This window comes from Oncorhynchus keta, chromosome 7 (assembly GCF_023373465.1).
Source record: "Oncorhynchus keta strain PuntledgeMale-10-30-2019 chromosome 7, Oket_V2, whole genome shotgun sequence".
Classification (NCBI taxonomy): domain Eukaryota; kingdom Metazoa; phylum Chordata; class Actinopteri; order Salmoniformes; family Salmonidae; genus Oncorhynchus; species Oncorhynchus keta.
This window is the reverse complement of record NC_068427.1, coordinates 54626201-54653369: the sequence shown is the minus strand read 5'-3', so window position 1 is coordinate 54653369 and position 27169 is coordinate 54626201. Positions and strand designations below refer to the sequence as shown.

Genomic DNA, 27169 nt, shown 5'->3' with positions numbered 1-27169 from the left:
AGACCTGGGGAGGAGAGAACACCCAGCGAGCCCTAGACCTGGGGTCTGGGGAGGGGAGAAACACCCAGGGGAGATGGGGAGGGGAAACACAGTCCAGCAGGGGGATGGGGAGGGGGAGAGAACAGCAGGAGAGATGGGGAGATGGGGAGGAGGAGAAACACCCAGCGAGAGATGGGGTCTGAGGACCAAACACCCAGGCGCCCCTAGACCTTCTGTCTGGGAGAGAACACCCAGAGCCCTAGACCTGGGGAGGGGGGAGAACAGTAGCGCTCCCTAGACCTTCTGTCTGAGGACCAAAAACCCAGCGCGCCCTAGACCTTCTGTCTGAGGACCAAAACCCAGCGCGCCCTAGACCTTCTGTCTGAGGACCAAACACCCAGCGCGCCCTAGACCTTCTGTCTGAGGACCAAACACCCAGCGTCTGCCAAACACCCAGCGCTCCTAGACCTTCTGTCTGAGGACCAAAACCCAGCGCTCCCTAGACCTTCTGTCTGAGGACCAAAACCCAGCGCCCCTAGACCTTCTGTCTGAGGACCAAACACCCAGCGCCCTAGACCTTCTGTCTGAGGACCAAACACCCAGCGTGCCCTAGACCTTCTGTCTGAGGACCAAACACCCAGCGCTCCCTAGACCTTCTGTCTGAGGACCAAAACCCCAGCGCGCCCTAGACCTTCTGTCTGAGGACCAAACACCCAGCGCGCCCTAGACCTTCTGTCTGAGGACCAAACACCCAGCTAGCCCCCTAGACCTTCTGTCTGAGGACCAAACACCCAGCTCGGACCAAGACCTTCTGTCTGAGGACCAAACACCCAGCGTGCTCTAGACCTTCTGTCTGAGGACCAAACACCCAGCGCCCCTAGACCTTCTGTCTGAGGACCAAACACCCAGCGCTCCCTAGACCTTCTGTCTGAGGACCAAACACCCAGCGCTCCCTAGACCTTCTGTCTGAGGACCAAACACCCAGCGCGCCCTAGACCTTCTGTCTGAGGACCAAACACCCAGCGCGCCCTAGACCTTCTGTCTGAGGACCAAACACCCAGCGCGCCCTAGACCTTCTGTCTGAGGACCAAACACCCAGCGCTCCCTAGACCTTCTGTCTGAGGACCAAACACCCAGCGCTCCCTAGACCTTCTGTCTGAGGACCAAACACCCAGCGCTCCCTAGACCTTCTGTCTGAGGACCAAACACCCAGCGCGCCCTAGACCTTCTGTCTGAGGACCAAACACCCAGCGCTCCCTAGACCTTCTGTCTGAGGACCAAACACCCAGCGCGCCCTAGACCTTCTGTCTGAGGACCAAACACCCAGCGCTCCCTAGACCTTCTGTCTGAGGACCAAAAACCCAGCGCGCCCTAGACCTTCTGTCTGAGGACCAAACACCCAGCGCTCCCTAGACCTTCTGTCTGAGGACCAAACACCCAGCGCACCCTAGACCTTCTGTCTGAGGACCAAACACCCAGCGCGGACCAAGACCTTCTGTCTGAGGACCAACTATGAAGGGGGCCATTTATTTGTATTTGTGTTTTGTGTGGTGGGGTAGATCAGCTTTAATGTTGCAGAAACATTGTATGAATTTCTATGAATTTAATTGTTTGCGTAATTTCAAATCATCCTTTGAATTTTTTTCATTTCATTTTTTAAATGTATACTTTCCCCCTAATTGGACTAAACTAACGAACAACAATACTTCTACTGCTACTTAAAGCTATTTCGCTCACATCTATGGTACCTGTACTTAAATAATTATGCATTCCTCATTTCCTCTTCGAGCACAGCGGCCAATCCACCATCCATTCTACCCTTAACTCCAACCCTCCAATGTCCGCAGACAGAATCCACCATCCATTCTACCCTTAACTCCAACCCTCCGATGTCAGCAGACAGAATCCACCATCCATTCTACCCTTAACTCCAACCCTCCGATGTCAGCAGACAGAATCCACCATCCATTCTACCCTTAACTCCAACCCTCCGATGTCAGCAGACAGAATCCACCATCCATTCTACCCTTAACTCCAACCCTCCGATGTCAGCAGACAGAATCCACCATCCATTCTACCCTTAACTCCAACCCTCCGATGTCCACAGACAGAATCCACCATCCATTCTACCCTTAACTCCAACCCTCCGATGTCAGCAGACAGAATCCACCATCCATTCTACCCTTAACTCCAACCCTCCGATGTCAGCAGACAGAATCCACCATCCATTCTACCCTTAACTCCAACCCTCCGATGTCAGCAGACAAAATCCACCATCCACTCTACCCAGACGAGAGCATATATTCTACAGTTAATCTGGCCAACTCTTTCTCTTCATCCTCTTCTCAATGTCATGTTCTGTTATGTGTCTAAACTCCACATCTATTCTTCTTCCACCTCTCCCTCTCTCCCTACAGAGAGACCCAAACCTCCTCCCCTAGCCGGCCTACCCTCTTGCTGCTCCTGCTCCAGTATCCGCCGCACCTCCTCCCTGGATCTTCTCCTGACGGGACCCTATCTGACCGGTCACTGGCCTCGGGAAAGCAGCCATGCCCCATGTCAACCCTGCATGAGGGACAAAGCCACTCAGGTATGTCCTCGGTTTCCAGTTTTCACATTTACATTACTCAAAGCATAGTGGATACAGCTGAGAGTCAGCTAAACATGTTCTGGGGGATTTCACAGACAGTCATATCTAGGTCGTTTTGTGTAATATTTCAGAAATAATTAGGTATTTCTCTCTCTGCCCTGTCCTGCCCTACACCCCCACCCTGTCCTGTCCTGCCCTTACCTAGCCTGACCCACTTCCCTACACCCCCACCCTGTCCTGTCCTGCCTTTACCTAGCCTGACCCACTTCCCTACACCCCCACCCTGTCCTGTCCTGCCCCACTTCCCTAAAACCCCCACCCTGTCCTGTCCTGCCCCACTTCCCTAAAACCCCCACCCTGTCCTGTCCTGCCCTACACCCCCACCCTGTCCTGTCTTGCCCTACACCCCCACCCTGTCCTGTCCTGCCTTTACCTAGCCTGACCCACTTCCCTACACCCCCACACTGTCCTGTCCTGCCTTTACCTAGCCTGACCCACTTTCCTACACCCCCCCACCCTGTCCTGTCCTGCCCCACTTCCCTAAAACCCCACCCTGTCCTGTCCTGCCCCACTTCCCTAAAACCCCCACCCTGTCCTGTCCTGCCCTACACCCCCACCCTGTCCTGTCCTGCCCTACACCCCCACCCTGTCCTGTCCTGCCTTTACCTAGCCTGACCCACTTCCCTACACCCCCACACTGTCCTGTCCTGCCTTTACCTAGCCTGACCCACTTCCCTACACCCCCACACTGTCCTGTCCTGCCTTTACCTAGCCTGACCCACTTCCCTACACCCCCACCCTGTCCTGTCCTGCCTTTACCTAGCCTGACCCACTTCCCTACACCCCCACACTGTCCTGTCCTGCCTTTACCTAGCCTGCCCCACTTTCCTACACCCCCACCCTGTCCTGTCCTGCCCCACTTCCCTAAAACCCCCACCCTGTCCTGTCCTGCCCCACTTCCCTAAAACCCCCACACAGTCCTGTCCTGCCCCACTTCCCTAAAACCCCATACAACACCTTTCACTACCATTGATTGATTGCTGTACCAAGAAGTGGAATCATGGCACACGCCTGTCTCTCGTCCCATTTATTATGAAGGAGAAACAGCTGCAACGATATCTGTCTTTTACAGGTCAAAACCGCACGTTTTGGTGTGTACTGTTATTACATTATAACAAAGGCATTTGGGTTATGTGATAAACAAGGCCATTATCTTTTTTTTTTACAGTCGTATTACAGTCAGTTTGCGTTATGTTTTACTGTTGTCAAACAAGCCTAAATAAGATCAGGAATAACAAGTCACGTAAAAAGTAGCATGGACTTTTTTCTGTACCCCACACCTAAAATTATCTGTAAGGTCCCTCAGTCCAGCAGGGAATTTCAAACACAGAATCAACCACAAAGACCAGGGAGGTTTTCCAATGACACAAAGAAGGGCACCTATTGGTAGATGGGTAAAACAAAGTATTGAATATCCCTTTGATCATGGTGCCGTTATTAATTACACTTCGAATGGTGCATCAATACACCCAGTCACTACAAAGACATAGGCGTCCTTCCTAACTCAGTTGCCGGAGAGGAAGGAAACCACTCAGGGATTTCACCATGAGGCCAATGGTGACTTTAAAACAGTTACAGAGTTTAATGACTGTAATGGGAGGAAACTGAGGATGGATGAACAACATGGTAGTTACTCCACAATACCAACCTAATGACAGAGTTTAATTTAATCACAGCTCTTAGAGATTTACCCAGAAAGACTCACAGCTGTAATTACTCTTAGAGACTCACCCAGAAAGACTCACAGCTGTAATCACTCTTAGAGACTCACCCAGAAAGACTCACAGCTGTAATTACTCTTAGAGACGAACCCAGAAAGACTCACAGCTGTAATCACTCTTAGAGACGAACCCAGAAAGACTCACAGCTGTAATCACTCTTAGAGACTCACCCAGAAAGACTCACAGCTGTAATTACTCTTAGAGACGAACCCAGAAAGAGTCACAGCTGTAATCACTCTTAGAGACGTACCCATAAAGACTCACAGCTGTAATCGCTGCCAAAGGGGATTCTAACAGGGGTGTGAATACTTATGTAAATGAGATATTTCTGTATTTTATTTGAAATAAATGTGCAACATTTTCTAAAAACACATTGTCGTTATGGGATATTGTGAGTAAATGGGGGAGAATCTTTTATATTTTTTATAGTGTTTTGTTTAAGCTGTCACAACAAAATGTGGAATAAGTCAAGGAGGAGTACTGTCTGGAGGCACTGTTCTGTCTGGAGGGACTGTTCTGTCTGGAGGCACTGTTCTGTCTGGAGGGACTGTTCTGTCTGGAGGCACTGTTCTGTCTGGAGGGACTGTTCTGTCTGGAGGGACTGTTCTGTCTGGAGGCACTGTTCTGTCTGGAGGCACTGTTCTGTCTGGAGGCACTGTTCTGTCTGGAGGGACTGTTCTGTCTGGAGGCACTGTTCTGTCTGGAGGCACTGTTCTGTCTGGAGGCAGAAGCACTGTTCTGTCTGGAGGCACTGTTCTGTCTGGAGGGACTGTTCTGTCTGGAGGCACTGTTCTGTCTGGAGGCACTGTTCTGTCTGGAGGCACTGTTCTGTCTGGAGGGACTGTTCTGTCTGGAGGCACTGTTCTGTCTGGAGGCACTGTTCTGTCTGGAGGGACTGTTCTGTCTGGAGGCACTGTTCTGTCTGGAGGCAGAAGCACTGTTCTGTCTGGAGGCACTGTTCTGTCTGGAGGCAGAGGCACTGTTCTGTCTGGAGGCACTGTTCTGTCTGGAGGCAGAGGGACTGTTCTGTCTGGAGGCAGAGGCACTGTTCTGTCTGGAGGCACTGTTCTGTCTGGAGGCAGAAGCACTGTTCTGTCTGGAGGCACTGTTCTGTCTGGAGGCAGAGGCACTGTTCTGTCTGGAGGCACTGTTCTGTCTGGAGGCAGAGGCACTGTTCTGTCTGGAGGCACTGTTCTGTCTGGAGGGACTGTTCTGTCTGGAGGGACTGTTCTGTCTGGAGGCACTGTTCTGTCTGGAGGCACTGTTCTGTCTGGAGGGACTGTTCTGTCTGGAGGCACTGTTCTGTCTGGAGGCACTGTTCTGTCTGGAGGCAGAGGCACTGTTCTGTCTGGAGGCACTGTTCTGTCTGGAGGCACTGTTCTGTCTGGAGGCACTGTTCTGTCTGGAGGCAGAGGCACTGTTCTGTCTGGAGGCACTGTTTTGTCTGGAGGCACTGTTCTGTCTAGAGACAGAGGCACTGTTCTGTCTGGAGGCACTGTTCTGTCTGGAGGCAGAGGTACTGTTCTGTCTGGAGGCACTGTTCTGTCTGGAGGCAGAGGCACTGTTCTGTCTGGAGGCAGAAGCACTGTTCTGTCTGGAGGCACTGTTCTGTCTGGAGGCAGAGGCACTGTTCTGTCTGGAGGCAATGTTCAGTCTGGAGGCAGAGGCACTGTTCTGTCTGGAGGCAGAGGCACTGTTCTGTCTGGAGGCACTGTTCTGTCTGGAGGCAGACGCACTTTTCTGTCTGGAGGCACTGTTCTGTCTGGAGGCAGAGGCACTGTTCTGTCTGGAGGCAGAGGCACTGTTCTGTCTGAAGGCACTGTTCTGTCTGGAGGCAGAGGCACTGTTCTGTCTGGAGGCACTGTTCTGTCTGGAGGCAGAGGCACTGTTCTGTCTGGAGGCACTGTTCTGTCTGGAGGCAGAGGCACTGTTCTGTCTGGAGGCACTGTTCTGTCTGGAGGCAGAGGCACTGTTCTGTCTGGAGGCACTGCAGAACAGTGCCTCCAGACACTACACTGTGAGTCAGTGTGGAGAAGGTGCTGTTGCCTTTCAGCCTCTGGTCTGCCCGTCAGGAAGTCTAGGATCCAGTTGCAGAGGGTGATGTCCAGACCCAGGGCTCTGAGCTTGGTATCCAGACCCAGGGCTCTGAGCTTGGTGTCCAGACCCAGGGCTCTGAGCTTGGTGTCCAGACCCAGGGCTCTGAGCTTGTTGTCCAGACCCAGGGCTCTGAGCTTGGTGTCCAGACCCAGGGCTCTGAGCTTGGTGTCCAGACCCAGGGCTCTGAGCTTGGTGTCCAGACCCAGGGCTCTGAGCTTGGTGTCCAGACCCAGGGCTCTGAGTTTGTTGTCCAGACCCAGGGCTCTGAGCTTGGTGTCCAGACCCAGGGCTCTGAGCTTGGTGTCCAGACCCAGGGTCAGTGTACTGGAGTGGGTAGAGTCAGTGTACTGGAGTGGGTAGAGTCAGTGTACTGGAGTGAGTAGAGTCAGGGACCTGGAGTGGGTAGAGTCAGTGTACTGGAAAGGGTAGAGTCAGTGTACTGGAGTGGGTAGAGTCAGTATACTGGAGTGGGTAGAGTCAGTGTACTGGAGTGGGTAGAGTCAGTGTACTGGAGTGGGTAGAGTCAGTGTACTGGAGTGGGTAGAGTCAGGGCACTGGAGTGGGTAGAGTCAGTGTACTGGAGTGGGTAGAGTCAGTGTACTGGAGTGGGTAGGGTCAGTGCACTGGAGTGGGTAGAGTCAGGGCACTGGAGTGGGTAGAGTCAGTGTGCTGGAGTGGGTAGAGTCAGGGCACTGGAGTGGGTAGAGTCAGTGTACTGGAGTGGGTAGAGTCAGTGTGCTGGAGTGGGTAGAGTCAGTGTGCTGGAGTGGGTAGAGTCAGGGCACTGGAGTGGGTAGAGTCAGGGCACTGGAGTGGGTAGAGTCAGGGCACTGGAGTGGGTCCAGACCCAGTGTCTGACTGGGTGGGTAGAGTCAGTGTCTGGAGTGGGTAGAGTCAGTGTGCTGGCTTGGGTAGAGTCAGTGTCTGGAGTGGGTAGAGTCAGTGTACTCTGAGTGGGTAGAGTCAGTGTACTAGAGTGGGTAGAGTCAGTGTACTGGAGTGGGTAGAGTCAGTGTACTGGCTTGGGTAGACCCAGTGCTCTGGAGTGGGTAGAGTCAGTGTACTGGAGTGGGTAGAGTCAGTGTGCTGGAGTCGGGCTAGAGTCAGTGTGCTGGAGTGGGTAGAGTCAGGGCACTGGAGTGGGTAGAGTCAGTGTACTGGAGTGGGTAGAGTCAGTGTGCTGGAGTGGGTAGAATCAGTGTGCGTGCTGGAGTGGGTAGAGTCAGGGCACTGGAGTGGGTAGAGTCAGGGCACTGGAGCGGGTAGAGTCAGGGCACTGGAGCGGGTAGAGTCAGTGTACTGGAGTGGGTAGAGTCAGTGTACTGGAGTGGGTAGAGTCAGTGTACTGGAGTGGGTAGAGTCAGTGTGCTGGAGTGGGTATAGTCAGTGTGCTGGAGTGGGTGGAGTCAGGGCACTGGAGTGGGTAGAGTCAGTGTGCTGGAGTGGGTATAGTCAGTGTGCTGGAGTGGGTAGAGTCAGGGCACTGGAGTGGGTAGAGTCAGGGCACTGGAGTGGGTAGAGTCAGTGTACTGGAGTGGGTAGAGTCAGTGTACTGGAGTGGGTAGAGTCAGGGCACTGGAGTGGGTAGAGTCAGTGTACTGGAGTGGGTAGAGTCAGGGCACTGGAGTGGGTAGAGTCAGGGCACTGGAGTGGGTAGAGTCAGGGCACTGGAGTGGGTAGAGTCAGGGCACTGGAGTGGGTAGAGTCAGTGTACTGGAGTGGGTAGAGTCAGGGCACTGGAGTGGGTAGAGTCAGGGCACTGGAGTGGGTAGAGTCAGGGCACTGGAGTGGGTAGAGTCAGGGCACTGGAGTGGGTAGAGTCAGTGTACTGGAGTGGGTAGAGTCAGTGTACTGGAGTGGGTAGAGTCAGTGTACTGGAGTGGGTAGAGTCAGTGTACTGGAGTGGGTAGAGTCAGTGTACTGGAGTGGGTAGAGTCAGGGCACTGGAGTGGGTAGAGTCAGTGTACTGGAGTGGGTAGAGTCAGTGTACTGGAGTGGGTAGAGTCTGGGCACTGGAGTGGGTAGAGTCAGTGTACTGGAGTGGGTAGAGTCAGGGCACTGGAGTGGGTAGAGTCAGTCTACTGGAGTGGGTAGAGTCAGTGTACTGGAGTGGGTAGAGTCAGGGCACTGGAGTGGGTAGAGTCAGTGTACTGGAGTGGGTAGAGTCAGTGTACTGGAGTGGGTAGAGTCTGGGCACTGGAGTGGGTAGAGTCAGTGTACTGGAGTGGGTAGAGTCAGGGCACTGGAGTGGGTAGAGTCAGTGTACTGGAGTGGGTAGAGTCAGTGTACTGGAGTGGGTAGAGTCAGGGCACTGGAGTGGGTAGAGTCAGGGCACTGGAGTGGGTAGAGTCAGTGTGCTGGAGTGGGTAGAGTCAGTGTACTGGAGTGGGTAGAGTCAGTGTGCTGGAGTGGGTAGAGTCAGTGTACTGGAGTGGGTAGAGTCAGTGAGCTGGAGTGGGTAGAGTCAGTGTACTGGAGTGGGTAGAGTCAGTGTGCTGGAGTGGGTAGAGTCAGTGTGCTGGAGTGGGTAGAGTCAGGGCACTGGAGTGGGTAGAGTCAGGGCACTGGAGTGGGTAGAGTCAGTGTGCTGGAGTGGGTAGAGTCAGTGTACTGGAGTGGGTAGAGTCAGGGCACTGGAGTGGGTAGAGTCAGGGCACTGGAGTGGGTAGAGTCAGGGCACTGGAGTGGGTAGAGTCAGGGCACTGGAGTGGGTAGAGTCAGGGCACTGAAGTGGGTAGAGTCAGGGCACTGGAGTGGGTAGAGTCAGGGCACTGGAGTGGGTAGAGTCAGTGTACTGGAGTGGGTAGAGTCAGTGTACTGGAGTGGGTAGAGTCAGTGTACTGGAGTGGGTAGAGTCAGTGTACTGGAGTGGGTGGAGTCAGTGTACTGGAGTGGGTAGAGTCAGTGTACTGGAGTGGGTGGAGTCAGTGTACTGGTGTGGGTGGAGTCAGAGAGATTAGATAAGATAGAGCAGGAGTTTTGGAACGTATCTATGGATACCAGGTTCAGAAAAGAGAACTGAGTGTTTATCTGAGTTATTAAGAGGCAGAGAGTGAGCGAAAGCCTTTCCCTGCTGCTGAGAGATGAGAGGAAACTAGAACATATTTCTGGAGGAGTCTACTGTTTGCCAGACGTCCCACTATCAGGCCTGCATTCTGCCAGACGTCCCACTATCAGGCCTGCATTCTGCCAGACATCCCACTATCAGGCCTGCATTCTGCCAGACATCCCACTATCAGGCCTGCATTCTGCCAGACATCCCACTATCAGGCCTGCATTCTGCCAGACATCCCACTATCAGGCCTGCATTCTGCCAGACATCCCACTATCAGGCCTGCATTCTGCCAGACATCCCACTATCAGGCCTGCATTCTGCCAGACATCCCACTATCAGGCCTGCATTCTGCCAGACATCCCACTATCAGGCCTGCATTCTGCCAGACATCCCACTATCAGGCCTGCATTCTGCCAGACATCCCACTATCAGGCCTGCATTCTGCCAGACATCCCACTATCAGGCCTGCATTCTGCCAGACATCCCACTATCAGGCCTGCATTCTGCCAGACATCCCACTATCAGGCCTGCATTCTGCCAGACATCCCACTATCAGGCCTGCATTCTGCCAGACATCCCACTATCAGGCCTGCATTCTGCCAGACATCCCACTATCAGGCCTGCATTCTGCCAGACATCCCACTATCAGGCCTGCATTCTGCCAGACATCCCACTATCAGGCCTGCATTCTGCCAGACATCCCACTATCAGGCCTGCATTCTGCCAGACGTCCCACTATCAGGCCTGCATTCTGCCAGACGTCCCACTATCAGGCCTGCATTCTGCCAGACATCCCGCTATCAGGCCTGCATTCTGCCAGACATCCCACTATCAGGCCTGCATTCTGCCAGACATCCCACTATCAGGCCTGCATTCTGCCAGACATCCCACTATCAGGCCTGCATTCTGCCAGACATCCCACTATCAGGCCTGCATTCTGCCAGACATCCCACTATCAGGCCTGCATTCTGCCAGACGTCCCACTATCAGGCCTGCATTCTGCCAGACATCCCACTATCAGGCCTGCATTCTGCCAGACGTCCCACTATCAGGCCTGCATTCTGCCATGAATCCTGTCTCTTCACCACAGAGAGGATTAGGATGAATCCTGTCTCTTCACCACAGAGAGGATTAGGATTAATCCTGTCTCCTCTTCACCACAGAGATGATTAGGATGAATCCTGTCTCTTCACCACAGAGAGGATTAGGATGAATCCTGTCTCTTCACCACAGAGAGGATTAGGATTAATCCTGTCTCTTCACCACAGAGAGGATTAGGATGAATCCTGTCTCCTCTTCACCACAGAGAGGATTAGGATGAATCCTGTCTCCTCTTCACCACAGAGAGGATTAGGACGAATCCTGTCTCTTCACCACAGAGAGGATTAGGATGAATCATGTTTCTTCACCACAGAGAGGATTAGGATGAATCCTGTCTCTTCACCACAGAGAGGATTAGGATGAATCCTGTCTCTTCACCACAGAGAGGATTAGGATGAATCCTGTCTCCTCTTCACCACAGAGAGGATTAGGACGAATCCTGTCTCCTCTTCACCACAGAGAGGATTAGGATGAATCCTGTCTCTTCACCACAGAGAGGATTAGGATGAATCCTGTCTCCTCTTCACCACAGAGAGGATTAGGACGAATCCTGTCTCCTCTTCACCACAGAGAGGATTAGGACGAATCCTGTCTCTTCACCACAGAGAGGATTAGGATGAATCATGTCTCTTCACCACAGAGAGGATTAGGATGAATCCTGTCTCTTCACCACAGAGAGGATTAGGATGAATCCTGTCTCTTCACCACAGAGAGGATTAGGATGAATCCTGTCTCTTCACCACAGAGAGGATTAGGATGAATCCTGTCTCCTCTTCACCACAGAGAGGATTAGGATGAATCCTGTCTCTTCACCACAGAGAGGATTAGGATGAAACCTGTCAAGCGCTTTCCTTTCATTTGTTTTCCTCTCATCTTTTTATTGCATCATTTCTCTGCTCTGATTCGTTGAGAATGGTTTTGTGTTTTAGTTTTCTGTCTGTCTGAAACTTCCCTGACTAGATTAGAATAATGTTCATCTCTTGCAGTTTTCAACACGGCAGGCTGATGAATGTGTCTGGAAATGAGTAAAGGTGTCTTTAGGTTCAGCCTTTGTTTGAAGTGGTTCTGTCTCCGTTGTCCTGTTGCTGCCAGAGTAGAGATCAGCAGACCTGGGTTCAAATAGTATTCAGAATACATTTGTCTGGGCTTGATTGAGTGAACCTGGCGCAATGGAATCTGGCACTACAGGAAGACTAGAAAGTATTTCATGGATTTTGAATATTATTTGAACCCAGGCCTGGAGAACAGAGTGCTGTCTGGCTGTTGTTACAGTCTTCCCTTCCATGTCTCCACCCAAACCCCAACCCACATAACAGTCCTTCAGTCTCTCTCTCACACACACACACACACACACACACACACACACACACACACACACACACACACACACACACACACACACACACACACACACACACACACACACACACACACACACACACACACACACACACACACACACACACACACACACACACACACACACACACTTAAACCCACAAACCCACTAGCCACTATTTGAGCAAAGAGTACATGCAGGAACCCAGAGGAACAGAATGTGTCATTTGGATAACATTTACAGAGTTCCGTCTCTCTCAGTAACACCTTGCCAAAATAACCAGGTCCTGAACCATCCGGAACAACGCTCTCAGTTACCATGGTGCTGAACCTCAGACCTTGTGACCAAACAACCAAACAGAACCCAGTGGCCTACGGATGGAAATATCAACACACATACTGGGCACTGCATTGCTTTATCAATGTAATACGGAATCTAGGGAGAGAGAGGACAACACCATTTCTTATTAGCTTTTTGTACCTTCTACTTTCCCCATTTAGTTCAGGATTTAGTTCAGGATAGTTCAGTATAGTTCAGGATTAAGTTCACGATTTAGTTCACCATTTAGTTCACGATTTAGTTCAGGATAGTTCACCATTTAGTTCAGGATAGTTCAGGATTAAGTTCACGATTTAGTTCACCATTTAGTTCACCATTTAGTTCAGGATAGTTCAGGATAGTTCACCATTTAGTTCAGGATTTAGTTCAGGATAGTTCAGGATTTAGTTCACGATTTAGTTCACCATTTAGTTCACCATTTAGTTCAGGATAGTTCAGGATAGTTCACCATTTAGTTCAGGATTTAGTTCAGGATTTTGTTCAGTATAGTTCACCATTTAGTTCAGGAGTTTGTTCAGGATAGTTCAGGATTTAGTTCAGGATTTAGTTCAGGATTTTGTCATGAGGCCCTTGTCTCCTTTATCTACTGACCCAGAGTCAGATAGTCTCCTTTATCTACTGACCCAGAGTCAGATGGGCTCCTTTATCTACTGACCCAGAGTCAGATGGTCTCCTTTATCTACTGACCCAGAGTCAGATGAGGTCCTTTATCTACTGACCCAGAGTCAGATGGTCTCCTTTATCTACTGACCCAGAGTCAGATGGTCTCCTTTATCTACTGACCCAGAGTCAGATGGTCTCCTTTATCTACTGACCCAGAGTCAGATGGTCTCCTTTATCTACTGACCCAGAGTCAGATGGTCTCCTTTATCTACTGACCCAGAGTCAGAAGGTCTCCTTTATCTACTGACCCAGAGTCAGATGGTCTCCTTTATCTACTGACCCAGAGTCAGATGGTCTCCTTTATCTACTGACCCAGAGTCAGATGAGGTCCTTTATCTATTGACCCAGAGTCAGATGGCCTCCTTTATCTACTGACCCAGAGTCAGATGGTCTCCTTTATCTACTGACCCAGAGTCAGATGAGGTCCTTTATCTATTGACCCAGAGTCAGATGAACTCATGGTCTCCTTTATGTACTGACCCAGAGTCAGATGGACTTTTATCTACTGACCCAGAGTCAGATGGACTCCTTTATCTACTGACCCAGAGTCAGATGGTCTCCTTTATCTACTGACCCAGAGTCAGAGGTCTAGTTGGTATTTATCTACTGACCCAGAGTCAGATGGTCTCCTTTATCTTGACCCAGAGTCAGATGGGCTCCTTTATCTACTGACCCAGAGTCAGACGGTCTCCTTTATCTACTGACCCAGAGTCAGATGGTCTCCTTTATCTACTGACCCAGAGTCAGATGGTCTCCTTTATCTACTGACCCAGAGTCAGATGGGCTCCAGAGTTATCTACTGACCCAGAGTCAGATGGTCTCCTTTATCTACTGACCCAGAGTCAGATGGGCTCCTTTATCTACTGACCCAGAGTCAGATGGTCTCCTTTATCTACTGAGTTACCAGGAGTCAAACATGGTCTCCTTTATCTACTGACCCAGAGTCAGATGAGTAAACAACCTTTATCTACTGACCCAGAGTCAGATGGTCTCCTTTATCTACATGGACCCAGAGTCAGATGGTCTCCTTTATCTACTGACCCAGAGTCAGATGGTCTCCTTTATCTACTGACCCAGAGTCAGATGAGGTCCTTTATCTACTGACCCAGAGTCAGATAGTCTCCTTTATCTAAAAAGACCCAGAGTCAGGTGGTCTCCTTTATCTAAATGACCCAGAGTCAGATGGTCTCCTTTATCTACTGACCCAGAGTCAGATGGTCTGTGCTTTAGAAATACTGGGGTGCAAAGAGTCAGGTGGTCTCCTTTATCTACTGATGAGGAGAGTCAGGTGGTCTCCTTTATCTACTGACCCAGAGTCAGGTGGCCTCCTTTATCTACTGACCCAGAGTCAGATGGTCTCCTTTATCTACTGACCCAGAGTCAGATGGTCTCCTTTATCTACTGACCCAGAGTCAGATGGACTCCTTTATCTACTGACCCAGAGTCAGATGAGGTCCTTTATCTACTGACCCAGAGTCAGATGGTCTCCTTTATCTACTGACCCAGAGTCAGATGGTCTCCTTTATCTACTGACCCAGAGTCAGATGGCCTCCTTTATCTACTGACCCAGAGTCAGATGGTCTCCTTTATCTACTGACCCAGAGTCAGATGAGGTCCTTTATCTATTGACCCAGAGTCAGATGGCCTCCTTTATCTACTGACCCAGAGTCAGATGGTCTCCTTTATCTACTGACCCAGAGTCAGATGAGGTCCTTTATCTATTGACCCAGAGTCAGATGGTCTCCTTTATCTACTGACCCAGAGTCAGATGAGGTCCTTTATACTATTGACCCAGAGTCAGATGGCCTCACTTTATCTACTGACCCAGAGTCAGATGGACTCCTTTATCTACTGACCAGAGTCAGATGAGGCCCTTTATCTACTGACCCAGAGTCAGATGGCCTCCTTTATCTACTGACCCAGAGTCAGATGGTCTCCTTTATCTACTGACCCAGAGTCAGATGAGGTCCTTTATCTATTGACCCAGAGTCAGATGGTCTCCTTTATCTACTGACCCAGAGTCAGATGGTCTCCTTTATTTACTGACCCAGAGTCAGATGGTCTCCTTTATCTACTGACCCAGAGTCAGATGAGGTCCTTTATCTATTGACCCAGAGTCAGATGGTCTCCTTTATCTACTGACCCAGAGTCAGATGGTCTCCTTTATCTACTGACCCAGAGTCAGATGAGGTCCTTTATCTATTGACCCAGAGTCAGATGGCCTCCTTTATCTACTGACCCAGAGTCAGATGGACTCCTTTATCTACTGACCCAGAGTCAGATGAGGCCCTTTATCTACTGACCCAGAGTCAGATGAGGTCCTTTATCTATTGACCCAGAAGTCAGAGTCAGATGGCCTCCTTTATCTACTGACCCAGAGTCAGATGGTCTCCTTTATCTACTGACCCAGAGTCAGATGAGGTCCTTTATCTATTGACCCAGAGTCAGATGAGGTCCTTTATCTATTGACCCAGAGTCAGATGGCCTCCTTTATCTACTGACCCAGAGTCAGATGGCCTCCTTTATCTACTGACCCAGAGTCAGATGGCCTCCTTTATCTACTGACCCAGAGTCAGATGGTCTCCTTTATCTACTGACCCAGAGTCAGATGAGGGCCTTTATCTACTGACCCAGAGTCAGATGGTCTCCTTTATCTACTGACCCAGAGTCAGATGATGTCCTTTATCTACTGACCCAGAGTCAGATGGTCTCCTTTATCTACTGACCCAGAGTCAGATGGTCTCCTTTATCTACTGACCCAGAGTCAGATGGTCTCCTTTATCTACTGACCCAGAGTCAGATGAGGTCCTTTATCTATTGACCCAGAGTCAGATGGTCTCCTTTATCTACTGACCCAGAGTCAGATGAACTCATGGATATCATATTTGTCTCTGTGTGCAGTTTAAAAAAAGTTGCTAACAAATGCAGGCACAATTATGATTATAAGTATAAGGCTAAAGCTAGCATGCTAGCTGTTTCTGCAGACCCCCAGCCATTGCGCTAATGCTAGTTGGTATTGGCTCGTGAAACTACCTCTAACTTCCCTCATTTTTTATTTTTTTATTTCACCTTTATTTAACCAGGTAACCTAGTTGAGAACAAGTTCTAATTTACAACTGTGACCTGGCCAAGATAAAGCAAAGCAGTTCGACACATAGAACCACACAGAGTTACACATGGGATAAACAACAACACAGAGTTACACATGGAGTAAACCACAACACAGAGTTACACATGGAATAAACAACAACACAGAGTTACACATGGAGTAAACAACAACACAGAGTTACACATGGAGTAAACAACACAGAGTTACACATGGAATAAACCACAACACAGAGTTACACATGGATGGAGTAAACAACACAGAGTTACACATGGAGTAAACAACAACACAGAGTTACACATGGAATAAACCACAACACAGAGTTACACATGGAATAAACAACAACACAGAGTTACACATGGAATAAACCACAACACAGAGTTACACATGGAATAAACAACAACACAGAGTTACACATGGAGTAAACAACAACACAGAGTTACACATGGAATAAACAACAACACAGAGTTACACATGGAGTAAACAACAACACAGAGTTACACATGGAATAAACCACAACACAGAGTTACACATGGAGTAAACAACAACACAGAGTTACACATGGAATAAACAACAACACAGAGTTACACATGGAGTAAACAACAACACAGAGTTACACATGGAATAAACAACAACCAGAGTTACACATGGAGTAAACAACAACACAGAGTTACACATGGAATAAACAACAACACAGAGTTACACATGGAGTAAACAACAACACAGAGTTACACATGGAGTAAACAACAACAGAGTTACACATGGAATAAACAACAACACAGAGTTACACATGGAGTAAACAACAACACAGAGTTACACATGGAATAAACCACAACACAGAGTTACACATGGAGTAAACAACAACACAGAGTTACACATGGAGTAAACAAGCGTACAGTCAATAACACTATAGAAAAAAAGTCTATGTACAGTGTGTGTAAATGGCGTGAGGAGGTAAGGCAATAAATAGGCCACAGTAGCGAAGTAATTACAATTTAGCAAATTAACACTGGAGTGATAGATGAGCAGATGATGATGTGCAAGTATAAATACTGGGGTGCAAAGAGCAGAAAGGTAAATAAAAACAATATGGGGATGAGGAGGAGTAGAGGTGTTGTAAAAGTCTTCTTCCTCCTCTAACGAGGAGGAGTAGAGGGAGGTAGATTGGGTGTTGTAACGGTCTTCTTCCTCCTCTAACGAGGAGGAGTAGAGGTAGGTAGATTGGGTGTTGTAACGGTCTTCTTCCTCCTCTAACGAGGAGGAGTAGAGGGAGGTAGATTGGGTGTTGTAACGGTCTTCTTCCTCCTCTAACGAGGAGGAGTAGAGGGAGGTAGATTGGGTGTTGTAACGGTCTTCTTCCTCCTCTAACGAGGAGGAGTAGAGGGAGGTAGATTGGGTGTTGTAACGGTCTTCTTCCTCCTCTAACGAGGAGGAGTAGAGGGAGGTAGATTGGGTGTTGTAACGGTCTTCTTCCTCCTCTAACGAGGAGGAGTAGAGGGAGGTAGATTGGGTGTTGTAACGGTCTTCTTCCTCCTCTAACGAGGAGGAGTAGCAAGGATCAGACCAATGTGCAGCGTGTCCATAATGTTATATTTAATAAATCAACTGAACAAAATAGCAAAAAATACAAACAAACAACCGAAACAGTCCCGTATGGTGAAAACACTAACACGGGATACAACCACCCACAAAACACAATAGAAAACTACCTAAATATGGCTCCCAATCAGAGACAACGACTGACACCTGCCTCTGATTGAGAACCATACTAGGCCAAACACATAGAAATATTACAACAGACCAAAACATAGAAAAACAACATAGAATGCCCACCACAACTCACGCCCTGACCAACTAAAATAAAGACATAAAAAGGAACTAAGGTCCGAACGTGACAGGTGGGCTGTTTACAGTCATTGGCAGCAGAGAACTGGAAGGAAAGGCGACCAAAGTAGGTGTTGGCTCTAGGGATGACCAGTGAGATATACCTGCATGTGCTACGGGTGGGTGTTGTTATCGTGACCAGTGAACTGAGATAAGGCGGAGCTTTACCTAGCATAGACTTATAGATGACCTGAAGCCAGTGGGTCTAGCGACGAATATGTAGCGAGGGCCAGCCAACGAGAGCATACAGGTCGCAGTGGTGGGTGGTATAAGGGGCTTTAGGTATTTGTAGTTGTCCACATATTCTAAGTTAGAACCGTCCAGAGTAGTGATGCTAGTCTGGCGGGCAGAGAATGTTTGAAGAGCATATGTTTGGTTTTACTAGCGTTTTAAGAGCAGTTGGAGGCCACGGAAGGAGTGTTGTATGGCGTTGAAGCTCGTTTCGAGGTTAGTTACAGTGTCCAAAGAAGGGGCAGATGTATTTTTATTTTAATTTTTTTTTTAATGGTTTTCCTTTATTTAACTAGGCAAGTCAGTTAAGAACAAATTCTTATTTTCAATGACGGCCTGGGAACAGTGGGTTAACTGCCTGTTCAGAGGCAGAGTGACAGTTTTTTTTACCTTGTCAGTTTGGGGATTTGATCTTGCAACCTTTCGGTTACAAGTCCAACGCTCTAACCACTAGGCTACCTGCCACCCATGTCTAGACAACAGGCCCTCTGATTTGACACACTGAACTCTATCAGAGAAGTAGTTGGTGAACCAGGCGAGGCAGTCATTTGAGAAAACAAGTGCCATCAGATGAAGATCATCAAAGGTAAGTGATTAATTGTAACGCTATTTCTGACTTTTGTGACACCTCTCCTTGGTTGGAAAATGGCTGTATGGGTTACTGTGGCTAGGCGCTGAACTTAACAAAGCATGGTGTGCTTTCGCCGTAAAGCCTTTTTGAAATCAGACACAGTGGCTGGATTAACAAGAAGTTTATCTTTAAAATGGTGTAAAATACTTGTTTGAGGAATTTTAATTATGAGATTTTTGTTGTTTGAATTTGGCGCCCTGCAATTTCACTGGCTGTTGGCGAGGTGGGACGCTACCGTCCCACACATCACAGAGAAGTTCACTTTTCTTTTGAAGACTTTTGAGAGGCAGGGCGGGATGGATATAGGTCAATAACAGTTTGGGTCTAGAGTGTCACCCCTTTTGAAGAGGGGGATGACCACGGCAGCTTTCCAATCTTTAGGGATCTTGGACGATACGAAAGAGAGGTTGAACAGACTGGTAACAGGGGTTGCAACAATGGCGGCGGATCATTTTAGAAAGAGAGAGTCCAGATTGTCTAGCCCAGCTGATTTGTATGGGTCCAGGTTTTGCAGCTCTTTCAGAACATCTGCTATCTGGATTTGGGTGGGGAGGCTTGTGCAAGTAGCTGCGTGGGGTGCGGAGCAATTGGTTGGGGTAGCCAGGAGGAAAGCATGGCCAGCCGTAGAGAAATGCTGAAATTCTCGATTATAGTGGATTTATATCGGTGGTGACTGTGTAGCCTAGCCTCAATGCAGTGGGCAGCTGGGAGGAGGTGCTTTTATTCTCCATGGACTTTACTCTGTCCCAAAACATTTTGGAGTTAGAGCTATGGATGCAAATTTCTGCCTTTCGCGGGGAGTATTCGATGCTATTGCAGTCCGCCACAGGATGTGTTTGTGCTGGTCGAGGGCAGTCAGGTCTGCAGTGAACCAAGGGCTATATATCTGTTCTTAGGTCTACATTTTTTGAAAGGGGCATGCTTATTTAAGATGGTGAGGAAATTACTTTTAAAGAACGACTAAGCATCCTCGACTGACGGGATGAGGTCAATATCCTTCCAGGATACCCGGGCCAGGTCGATTAGAAAGGCTCACAGAAGTGTTTTAGGGAGCGTTGACAGTGATGAGAGGTGGTTGTTTGACTGCGGCTCCGTGGCGGATACAGGCAATGAGGCAGTGATCGCTGAGATCCTGATTGAAAACAGCAGAGGTGTATTTGGAGGGCAAGTTGGTCAGGATAATATCTGTGAGGGTGCCCATGTTTACGGATTTAGGGTTGTATCTGGTGGGTTCCTTGATAATTTGTGTGAGATTGAGAGCATCTAGCTTAGATTGTAGGACTGCCGGGGTGTTAAGCATATCCCAGTTTAGGTCACTGAACAGAATGAACTCTGAAGATAGATGGGGGGCGATCAATTCACATATGGTGTCCAGGGCACAGCTGGGAGCTGAGGGGGGTCTATAATAGGCGACAACAGTGAGAGAATTTATTTCTGGAGAGATTCATTTTTAAAATTAGAAGCTCGAACTGTTTGGGCATAGACCTGTAAAGGGTGCGTGTTGGTGGCAGGGAAGTCAGGAGAACGAACTTGGTATAAACGGAGTCGTTTAATAAGTGCTGACAAAACTCCAAAAACCAAAATATACAAAATAACAAAAGTGGGTACAAAACCCGTCGCACACCAACACATAACTTGCACCTCAAATACAATCTCTGACAAGGACATGAGAGGAAACAGAGGGTTAAATACACAACATGTAAGTGATGGAATTGGAAGGAAGAGATGTGAAGTGTGTGAAGGAAGACAAGACAAAACCAATGGAAAATGAAAAAATGGATCAGTGATGAATAGAAGGTCGGTGACGTCAACCGCCCGAACAAGGAGAGGTCGTGACAAGACCTGGAAATGATGACAGAACATTGCAGCCTATCTCTGGAGTAGATTGCAACTCCTCCCCCTTTGGCAGTTCGATCTTGACAGAAAATGTTGTAGTTTGGTATGGAAATCTCAGAATTGATGGCGGCCTTCCTAAACCAGGATTCAGACACGGCAAGGGCATCAGGGTTGGCAGAGTGTGATAAAGCAGTGAGTCAAACAAACTAGGGAAGAGACTTCTAATGTTAACATGCATGAAACCAAGGCTTTTACGGTTACAGAAGTCAACAAATGAGAGTGCCTGGGGGCACGCAGGGCCTGGGTCTACATCACCTGAGGAACAGAGGAGGAGTAGGATGCTAAAGGCTAGCAACACTGGTCGTTTAGTGCATTAATGACAGAGAATAAAAGGAGCAGATTTCTGGCCGTGGTAGAATAGATTCAGGGCATAATGTGCAGACAGGGGTATGGTGGGCTGCGGGTACAGCGGAGGTAAGCCCAGGCACTGAGTGATGATAAGAGATGTTGCATCTCTGGACACGCTAGTTATGCTGGGTGAGGTCACCGCATGTGTGGGAGGTGGGACAAAGGAGGTATCTGAGGCATGTTGAGTGGGACTAGGGGCTCTGCAGTAAATTAAAACAATGATATATATCCTAAACAACAGTGTACAAGGCATATTGACATTTGAGAGAGACATAAAGCAATCACAGGTGTTGATTGGGAGAGCTAGCTAAGACAACAACAGCTAATCAGCTAAGACAACAGCAACAGGTAAAATGGCGATGAATGGGCAGAGAGGGTCGGTTAACGACACACAGGGCCTGAGTTTGGGGAACAACAGATAAACAAAATAAATAAACAAAATGGAGTACCGTGATTAATGAACAGTCCAGTAGGCATCAGCTATGTAGCCAAGTGATCATAGGGGTCCAGTGAACAGCAATAGAGCAGGGAAGCCACGGCGTAGTCGTTACTATGCTAGCGTGCGGGAGACACGGCGTTTAAAGTTAGCAGGCCGGGGTAATTAGAAGCGTCTGCTCCGACATCTGGAAAAGTCCGGTTGAGGGCACAGCGGATGGAGTTACAGATGACGAAAGAGGTATTGAAGTTGTAGTAATTTCGTTTGCTAGCCGGGAGATGCGCCTGGCTCGCGGCTAACTGGTGCTAGCTTCGGGGCAGGGGTTTTAGCCACTATAGCCACTCGATAGCAGCTAGCTAGCAGCGATGATCCGATGCAAAGGACCAGAGCTTACGGCAAGGATCAGGTGGAGTAGCCGTGTTGGGGTAGAGTCCGGGAGGTGGGCCTGGCTCAGGGCTAGCTTCGTGGCTGGGTCACTCGGAGGCAGCTGTGATGATCAGGAGTAATGGTCCAGGGTTTACGGCAGGAATCCGGCGTTATAGTGTAGAAAACAGTCTGATACTGGCAGGCTGGCAAGTATTATCCAGGCTAAAAAAACAACGTCTGGTGTCTGTGCAGAAGGTAAAGGCCGCTATAGCAGTGGCTGACAATGACTAAATAGCTAGTAGCTAGTTAGCTGGTTAGCCTCTGATGGCTAGCTTCTGATGGAGGTTCTAGCTATAAGGTCTAAAAAATAGCGGATCCATATCACATTGGGCGAGGCGGGTACCGGAATACCTAGTAGACTCATATCTAATTTAAAAAATGGAAAAAAGATTGAAAATATACGCCATGTTGGACGCAGAGACAAAAAGGGCCTCATCTGACTCTGGGTCAGTAGATAAAGGGCCTCATCTGACTCTGGGTCAGTGGATAAAGGACCTCATCTGACTCTGGGTCAGTAGATAAAGGACCTCATCTGACTCTGGGTCAGTAGACAAAGGGCCTCATCTGACTCTGGGTCAGTAGATAAAGGACCTCATCTGACTCTGGGTCAGTAGATAAAGGGCCTCATCTGACTCTGGGTCAGTAGACAAAGGGCCTCATCTGACTCTGGGTCAGTAGATAAAGGGCTTCATCTGACTCTGGGTCAGTGGATAAAGGGCCTCATCTGACTCTGGGTCAGTAGATAAAGGACCTCATCTGACTCTGGGTCAGTAGATAAAGGGCCTCATCTGACTCTGGGTCAGTGGATAAAGGACCTCATCTGACTCTGGGTCAGTAGACAAAGGGCCTCATCTGACTCTGGGTCAGTGGATAAAGGACCTCATCTGACTCTGGGTCAGTAGATAAAGGACCTCATCTGACTCTGGGTCAGTAGACAAAGGGCCTCATCTGACTCTGGGTCAGTAGACAAAGGGCCTCATCTGACTCTGGGTCAGTAGATAAAGGACCTCATCTGACTCTGGGTCAGTAGACAAAGGGCCTCATCTGACTCTGGGTCAGTAGACAAAGGGCCTCATCTGACTCTGGGTCAGTAGATAAAGGACCTCATCTGACTCTGGGTCAGTAGACAAAGGGCCTCATCTGACTCTGGGTCAGTAGACAAAGGGCCTCATCTGACTCTGGGTCAGTAGACAAAGGGCCTCATCTGACTCTGGGTCAGTAGATAAAGGGCCTCATCTGACTCTGGGTCAGTAGACAGACTGTTCTGTTGTAAGGGCCTCATCTGACTCTGGGTCAGTAGACAAAGGACCTCATCTGACTCTGGGTCAGTAGACAAAGGGCCTCATCTGACTCTGGGTCAGTAGATAAAGGACCTCATCTGACTCTGGGTCAGTAGATAAAGGACCTCATCTGACTCTGGGTCAGTAGACAAAGGGCCTCATCTGACTCTGGGTCAGTAGACAAAGGGCCTCATCTGACTCTGGGTCAGTAGATAAAGATAGATAAAGATATAGATATAATCAGACTGTTGGTGTGTACTATATAATCAGACTGTTGGTGTGTACTATATAATCAGACTGTTGGTGTGTACTATATAATCAGACTGTTCTGTTGGTGTGTACTATATAATCAGACTGTTGGTGTGTACTATATAATCAGACTGTTCTGTTGGTGTGTACTATATAATCAGACTGTTCTGTCAGGGATAATGAGCACATTGTTACTCAGTGTGTCAGGGATAATGAACACATTGTTACTCAGTGTGTCAGGGATAATGAACACATTGTTACTCAGTGTGTCAGGGATAATGAACACATTGTTACTCAGTGTGTCAGGGATAATGAGCACATTGTTACTCAGTGTGTCAGGGATAATGAGCACATTGTTACTCAGTGTGTCAGGGATAATGAGCACATTGTTACTCAGTGTGTCAGGGATAATGAGCACATTGTTACTCAGTGTGTCAGGGATATTGAGCACATTGTTACTCAGTGTGTCAGGGATAATGAGCACATTGTTACTCAGTGTGTCAGGGATAATGAACACATTGTTACTCAGTGTGTCAGGGATAATGAACACATTGTTACTCAGTGTGTCAGGGATAATGAACACATTGTTACTCAGTGTGTCAGGGATAATGAGCACATTGTTACTCAGTGTGTCAGGGATAATGAGCACATTGTTACTCAGTGTGTCAGGGATAATGAGCACATTGTTACTCAGTGTGTCAGGGATAATGAGCACATTGTTACTCAGTGTGTCAGGGATAATGAGCACATTGTTACTCAGTGTGTCAGGGATAATGAACACATTGTTACTCAGTGTGTCAGGGATAATGAACACATTGTTACTCAGTGTGTCAGGGATAATGAGCACATTGTTACTCAGTGTGTCAGGGATAATGAGCACATTGAATACTGACTAACGTAATGAAAGACTCATTGGGCTCCAGCAACATGGCCTCTCCCTCTCCAGACCTTTCGGCACAGATGACACAGCGTGTTGTGTGTGAGTGAGTTTGGCATTGTGTGGCGTGTCCTTTACAGCTGTCGCTACCTGCCCACCTCTCCTCTCCCTGTCCCCCCTTCTCCTCTTCTTTCCCTGTGCCTGCCCACCTCTCCTCTCCCTGTCCCCTCTTCTCCTCTTCTTTCCCTGTGCCTGCCCACCTCTCCCCCTCCAGCCAGTCCCCACAGCTGTAGAACAGAGCTGTGTCTGTCCTGGTCTCTCCTCTCCCTGTCCCCTATTCTCCTCTTCTTTCCCTGTGCCTGCCCACCTCTCCTCTCCCTGTCCCCTCTTCTCCTCTTCTTTCCCTGTGCCTGCCCACCTCTCCCCCTCCAGTCAGTCCCCACAGCTGTAGAACAGAGCTGTGTCTGTCCTGGTCTCTGGCTCAGCTGGTAATCTTAAACTCCTGAGAAGGAGGAAGTGATCCTTGGCAAAGACCCAGGCAGGACCAGACCTACCTGGGTTCAAATACTACTCAAAATGTTACTTTCAGTGTTTTCTCTGGCTTGTCTGGGGTGTCAGATGAGTGGGGTTGGCAGTTTTGGGACTATTCTATTGGTCCTACTAAACAGGTCAAGCACTCAAACAAACACAGACAAAAGTACTTTAAAATTATTTTCAATTGTATTTGAACCCAGATCTGCCACCAGACCTCTCCAGCCTCCAGTCGTCTCTTCCCGTATACAACAGTCCCAGTCATGGTGCTCTGCTCTACTCTGATCTGGACGTTACTCTGCTCTGGGCTCTACTATACTCCGCTCTGGTCTCTACTATACTCTGCTCTGCGCTCTACTCTGCTCTAGTCAGCTCTGGGCTCTACTCTACTCTGCTCTGGGCTCTACTCTACTCCGCTCTGGGCTCTACTCTGCTCTGCTCTGGACTCTACTCTGGGCTCTACTCTGCTCTGCTCTGGGCTCTACTCTGCTATGGGCTCTACTCTACTCTGCTCTGGGCACTGCTCTGCTCTGGACTCTACTCTGCTCTGGGCTCTACTCTACTCTGCTCTGGGTTCTACTCTGCTCTGGGCACTACTCTGCTCTGGGCTCTACTCTGGGCTCTGTACTTTACTCTGCTTTGTCATGGGCTCTATTCAACTCTGGGCTCTATTCTGCTCTTCTCTGAACTCTACTTTGGGCTCTACTCTGCTCTGGACTCTGCTCTGGGCTCTACTTTTCTCTTCTCTGCTTTGCTCTGCCCTGGGCTCTACTTTGCTTTTCTCTGGGCTCTACTTTGCTATTCTCTGGGCTCTACTCTGATCTGGGCTCTACTCTGATCTGGGTTGTACTCTGCTCTCTTATGCTCTGGGGTCTGCTCTGCTCTGGGCTCTACTCTGCTCTGGTCTCTATTCTGTTCTTCTCTGAACTTGACTCTACTCTGGGCTCTGCTCTGGGCTCTACTCTGCTCTGGGCTCTACTCTGCTCTGGACTACTCTGGTCTGGGCTCTACTCTGCTCTGGGCTCTACTCTGCTCTGCTCTGGGATCTGCTCTGGGCTCTACTCTACTCTGCTCTGGTCTCTATTCTGCTCTCTGCTCTGGGCTCTACTCAGTTCTGGGCTCTGCTCTGGGCTCTACTCAGTTCTAGGCTCTACTCTGGGCTCTACTCTGCTCTGGGCCCTACTATGCTCTGGGCTCTACTCTGGGCTCTAATCAGTTCTGGGCACTGCTCTGAGCTCTAATCTGCTCTGGGCTCTACTCAATTCTGGGCTCTGCTCTGGGCTCTACTCAGTTCTGGGCTCTGCTCTGGGCTCTACTCAGTTCTGGGCTCTGCTCTGAGCTCTACTCAGTTTTGGGCTCTGCTCTGGGCTCTACTCAGTTCTGGGCTCTGCTCTGGGCTCTACTCTCGGCTCTAATCAATATTTGACTTTGTTTGACCATTGCATTGGAAAATTAGCTACTGTGTAAATACTGCAATGTGGGTTGGTTTGAATTGAGCCGCTGATCTTCAATTGATTGCAATTTTTCCACCAAAACAATACCACAATAAATCCCATTGGGATTGGACCTTACAATACATCCCATGGGGGATTGGACCTTACAATACATCCCATGGGGGATTGGACCTTACAACACATCCCATGGGGGATTGGACCTTACAACACATCCCATGGGGGATTGGACCTTACAATACATCCCATGGGGGATTGGACCTCACAATACATCCCATGGGGATTGGACCTTATAATACATCCCATGGGGATTGGACCTTACAACACATCCCATTGGGATTGGACCTTACAATACATCCCATTGGGGGATTGGACCTTACAATACATCCCATGGGGATTGGACCTTACAATACATCCCATGGGGGATTGGACCTTACAATACATCCCATGGGGGTTTGGACCTTACAATACATCCCATGGGGGATTGGACCTTACAATACATCCCATGGGGATTGGACCTCACAATACATCCCATGGGGGTTTGGACCTTACAATACATCCCATGGGGGATTGGACCTCACAATACATCCCATGGGGGATTGGACCTTACAATACATCCCATGGGGGATTGGACCTTACAATACATCCCATGGGGGATTGGACCTTACAATACATCCCATGGGGGATTGGACCTTACAATACATCCCATTGGGATTGGACCTTACAATACATCCCATTGGGATTGGACCTTACAATACATCCCATGGGGGATTGGACCTTACAATACATCCCATGGGGGATTGGACCTCACAATACATCCCATGGGGGATTGGAACTCACAATACATCCCATGGGGGATTGGACCTTACAATATATCCC

At 48.9% G+C, this 27169-nt stretch overlaps 1 protein-coding gene and 2 long non-coding RNA genes across 7 annotated transcripts in view; 2 read left to right on the top strand and 1 right to left on the bottom strand.

Moving 5' to 3' along the window:
• The window catches only part of fam117bb (family with sequence similarity 117 member Bb), an 83348-nt gene that overhangs the window by 27891 nt on the left and 28288 nt on the right, over positions 1-27169 (top strand). The window contains exon 2 of the mRNA XM_052523277.1: positions 2397-2569. Within this exon, the coding sequence (XP_052379237.1) occupies positions 2397-2569 (173 nt within the window). The remainder of the gene's footprint in view (positions 1-2396; positions 2570-27169) is intronic.
• Positions 868-2386, bottom strand: LOC127931239 (uncharacterized). Of its 3 annotated transcripts, none has more exons than XR_008140461.1 (3): positions 1281-2386; positions 1205-1242; positions 868-1166 (listed from the first exon to the last, which is right to left on the bottom strand). It is a non-coding gene; the product is annotated as an uncharacterized LOC127931239 (long non-coding RNA). The 3 variants fall into 3 exon arrangements; XR_008140462.1 differs by having other exon boundaries at positions 868-1242; positions 1281-1318; positions 1357-2386; XR_008140463.1 differs by having other exon boundaries at positions 1205-1318; positions 1357-1421.
• LOC127931237 (uncharacterized) lies at positions 12860-15281 on the top strand. Of its 3 annotated transcripts, none has more exons than XR_008140457.1 (3): positions 12860-13141; positions 13174-13271; positions 15231-15281. It is a non-coding gene; the product is annotated as an uncharacterized LOC127931237 (long non-coding RNA). The 3 variants fall into 3 exon arrangements; XR_008140455.1 differs by lacking the exon at positions 15231-15281 and adding an exon at positions 14398-14720; XR_008140456.1 differs by lacking the exon at positions 15231-15281 and adding an exon at positions 14398-14720 and having other exon boundaries at positions 13174-13367.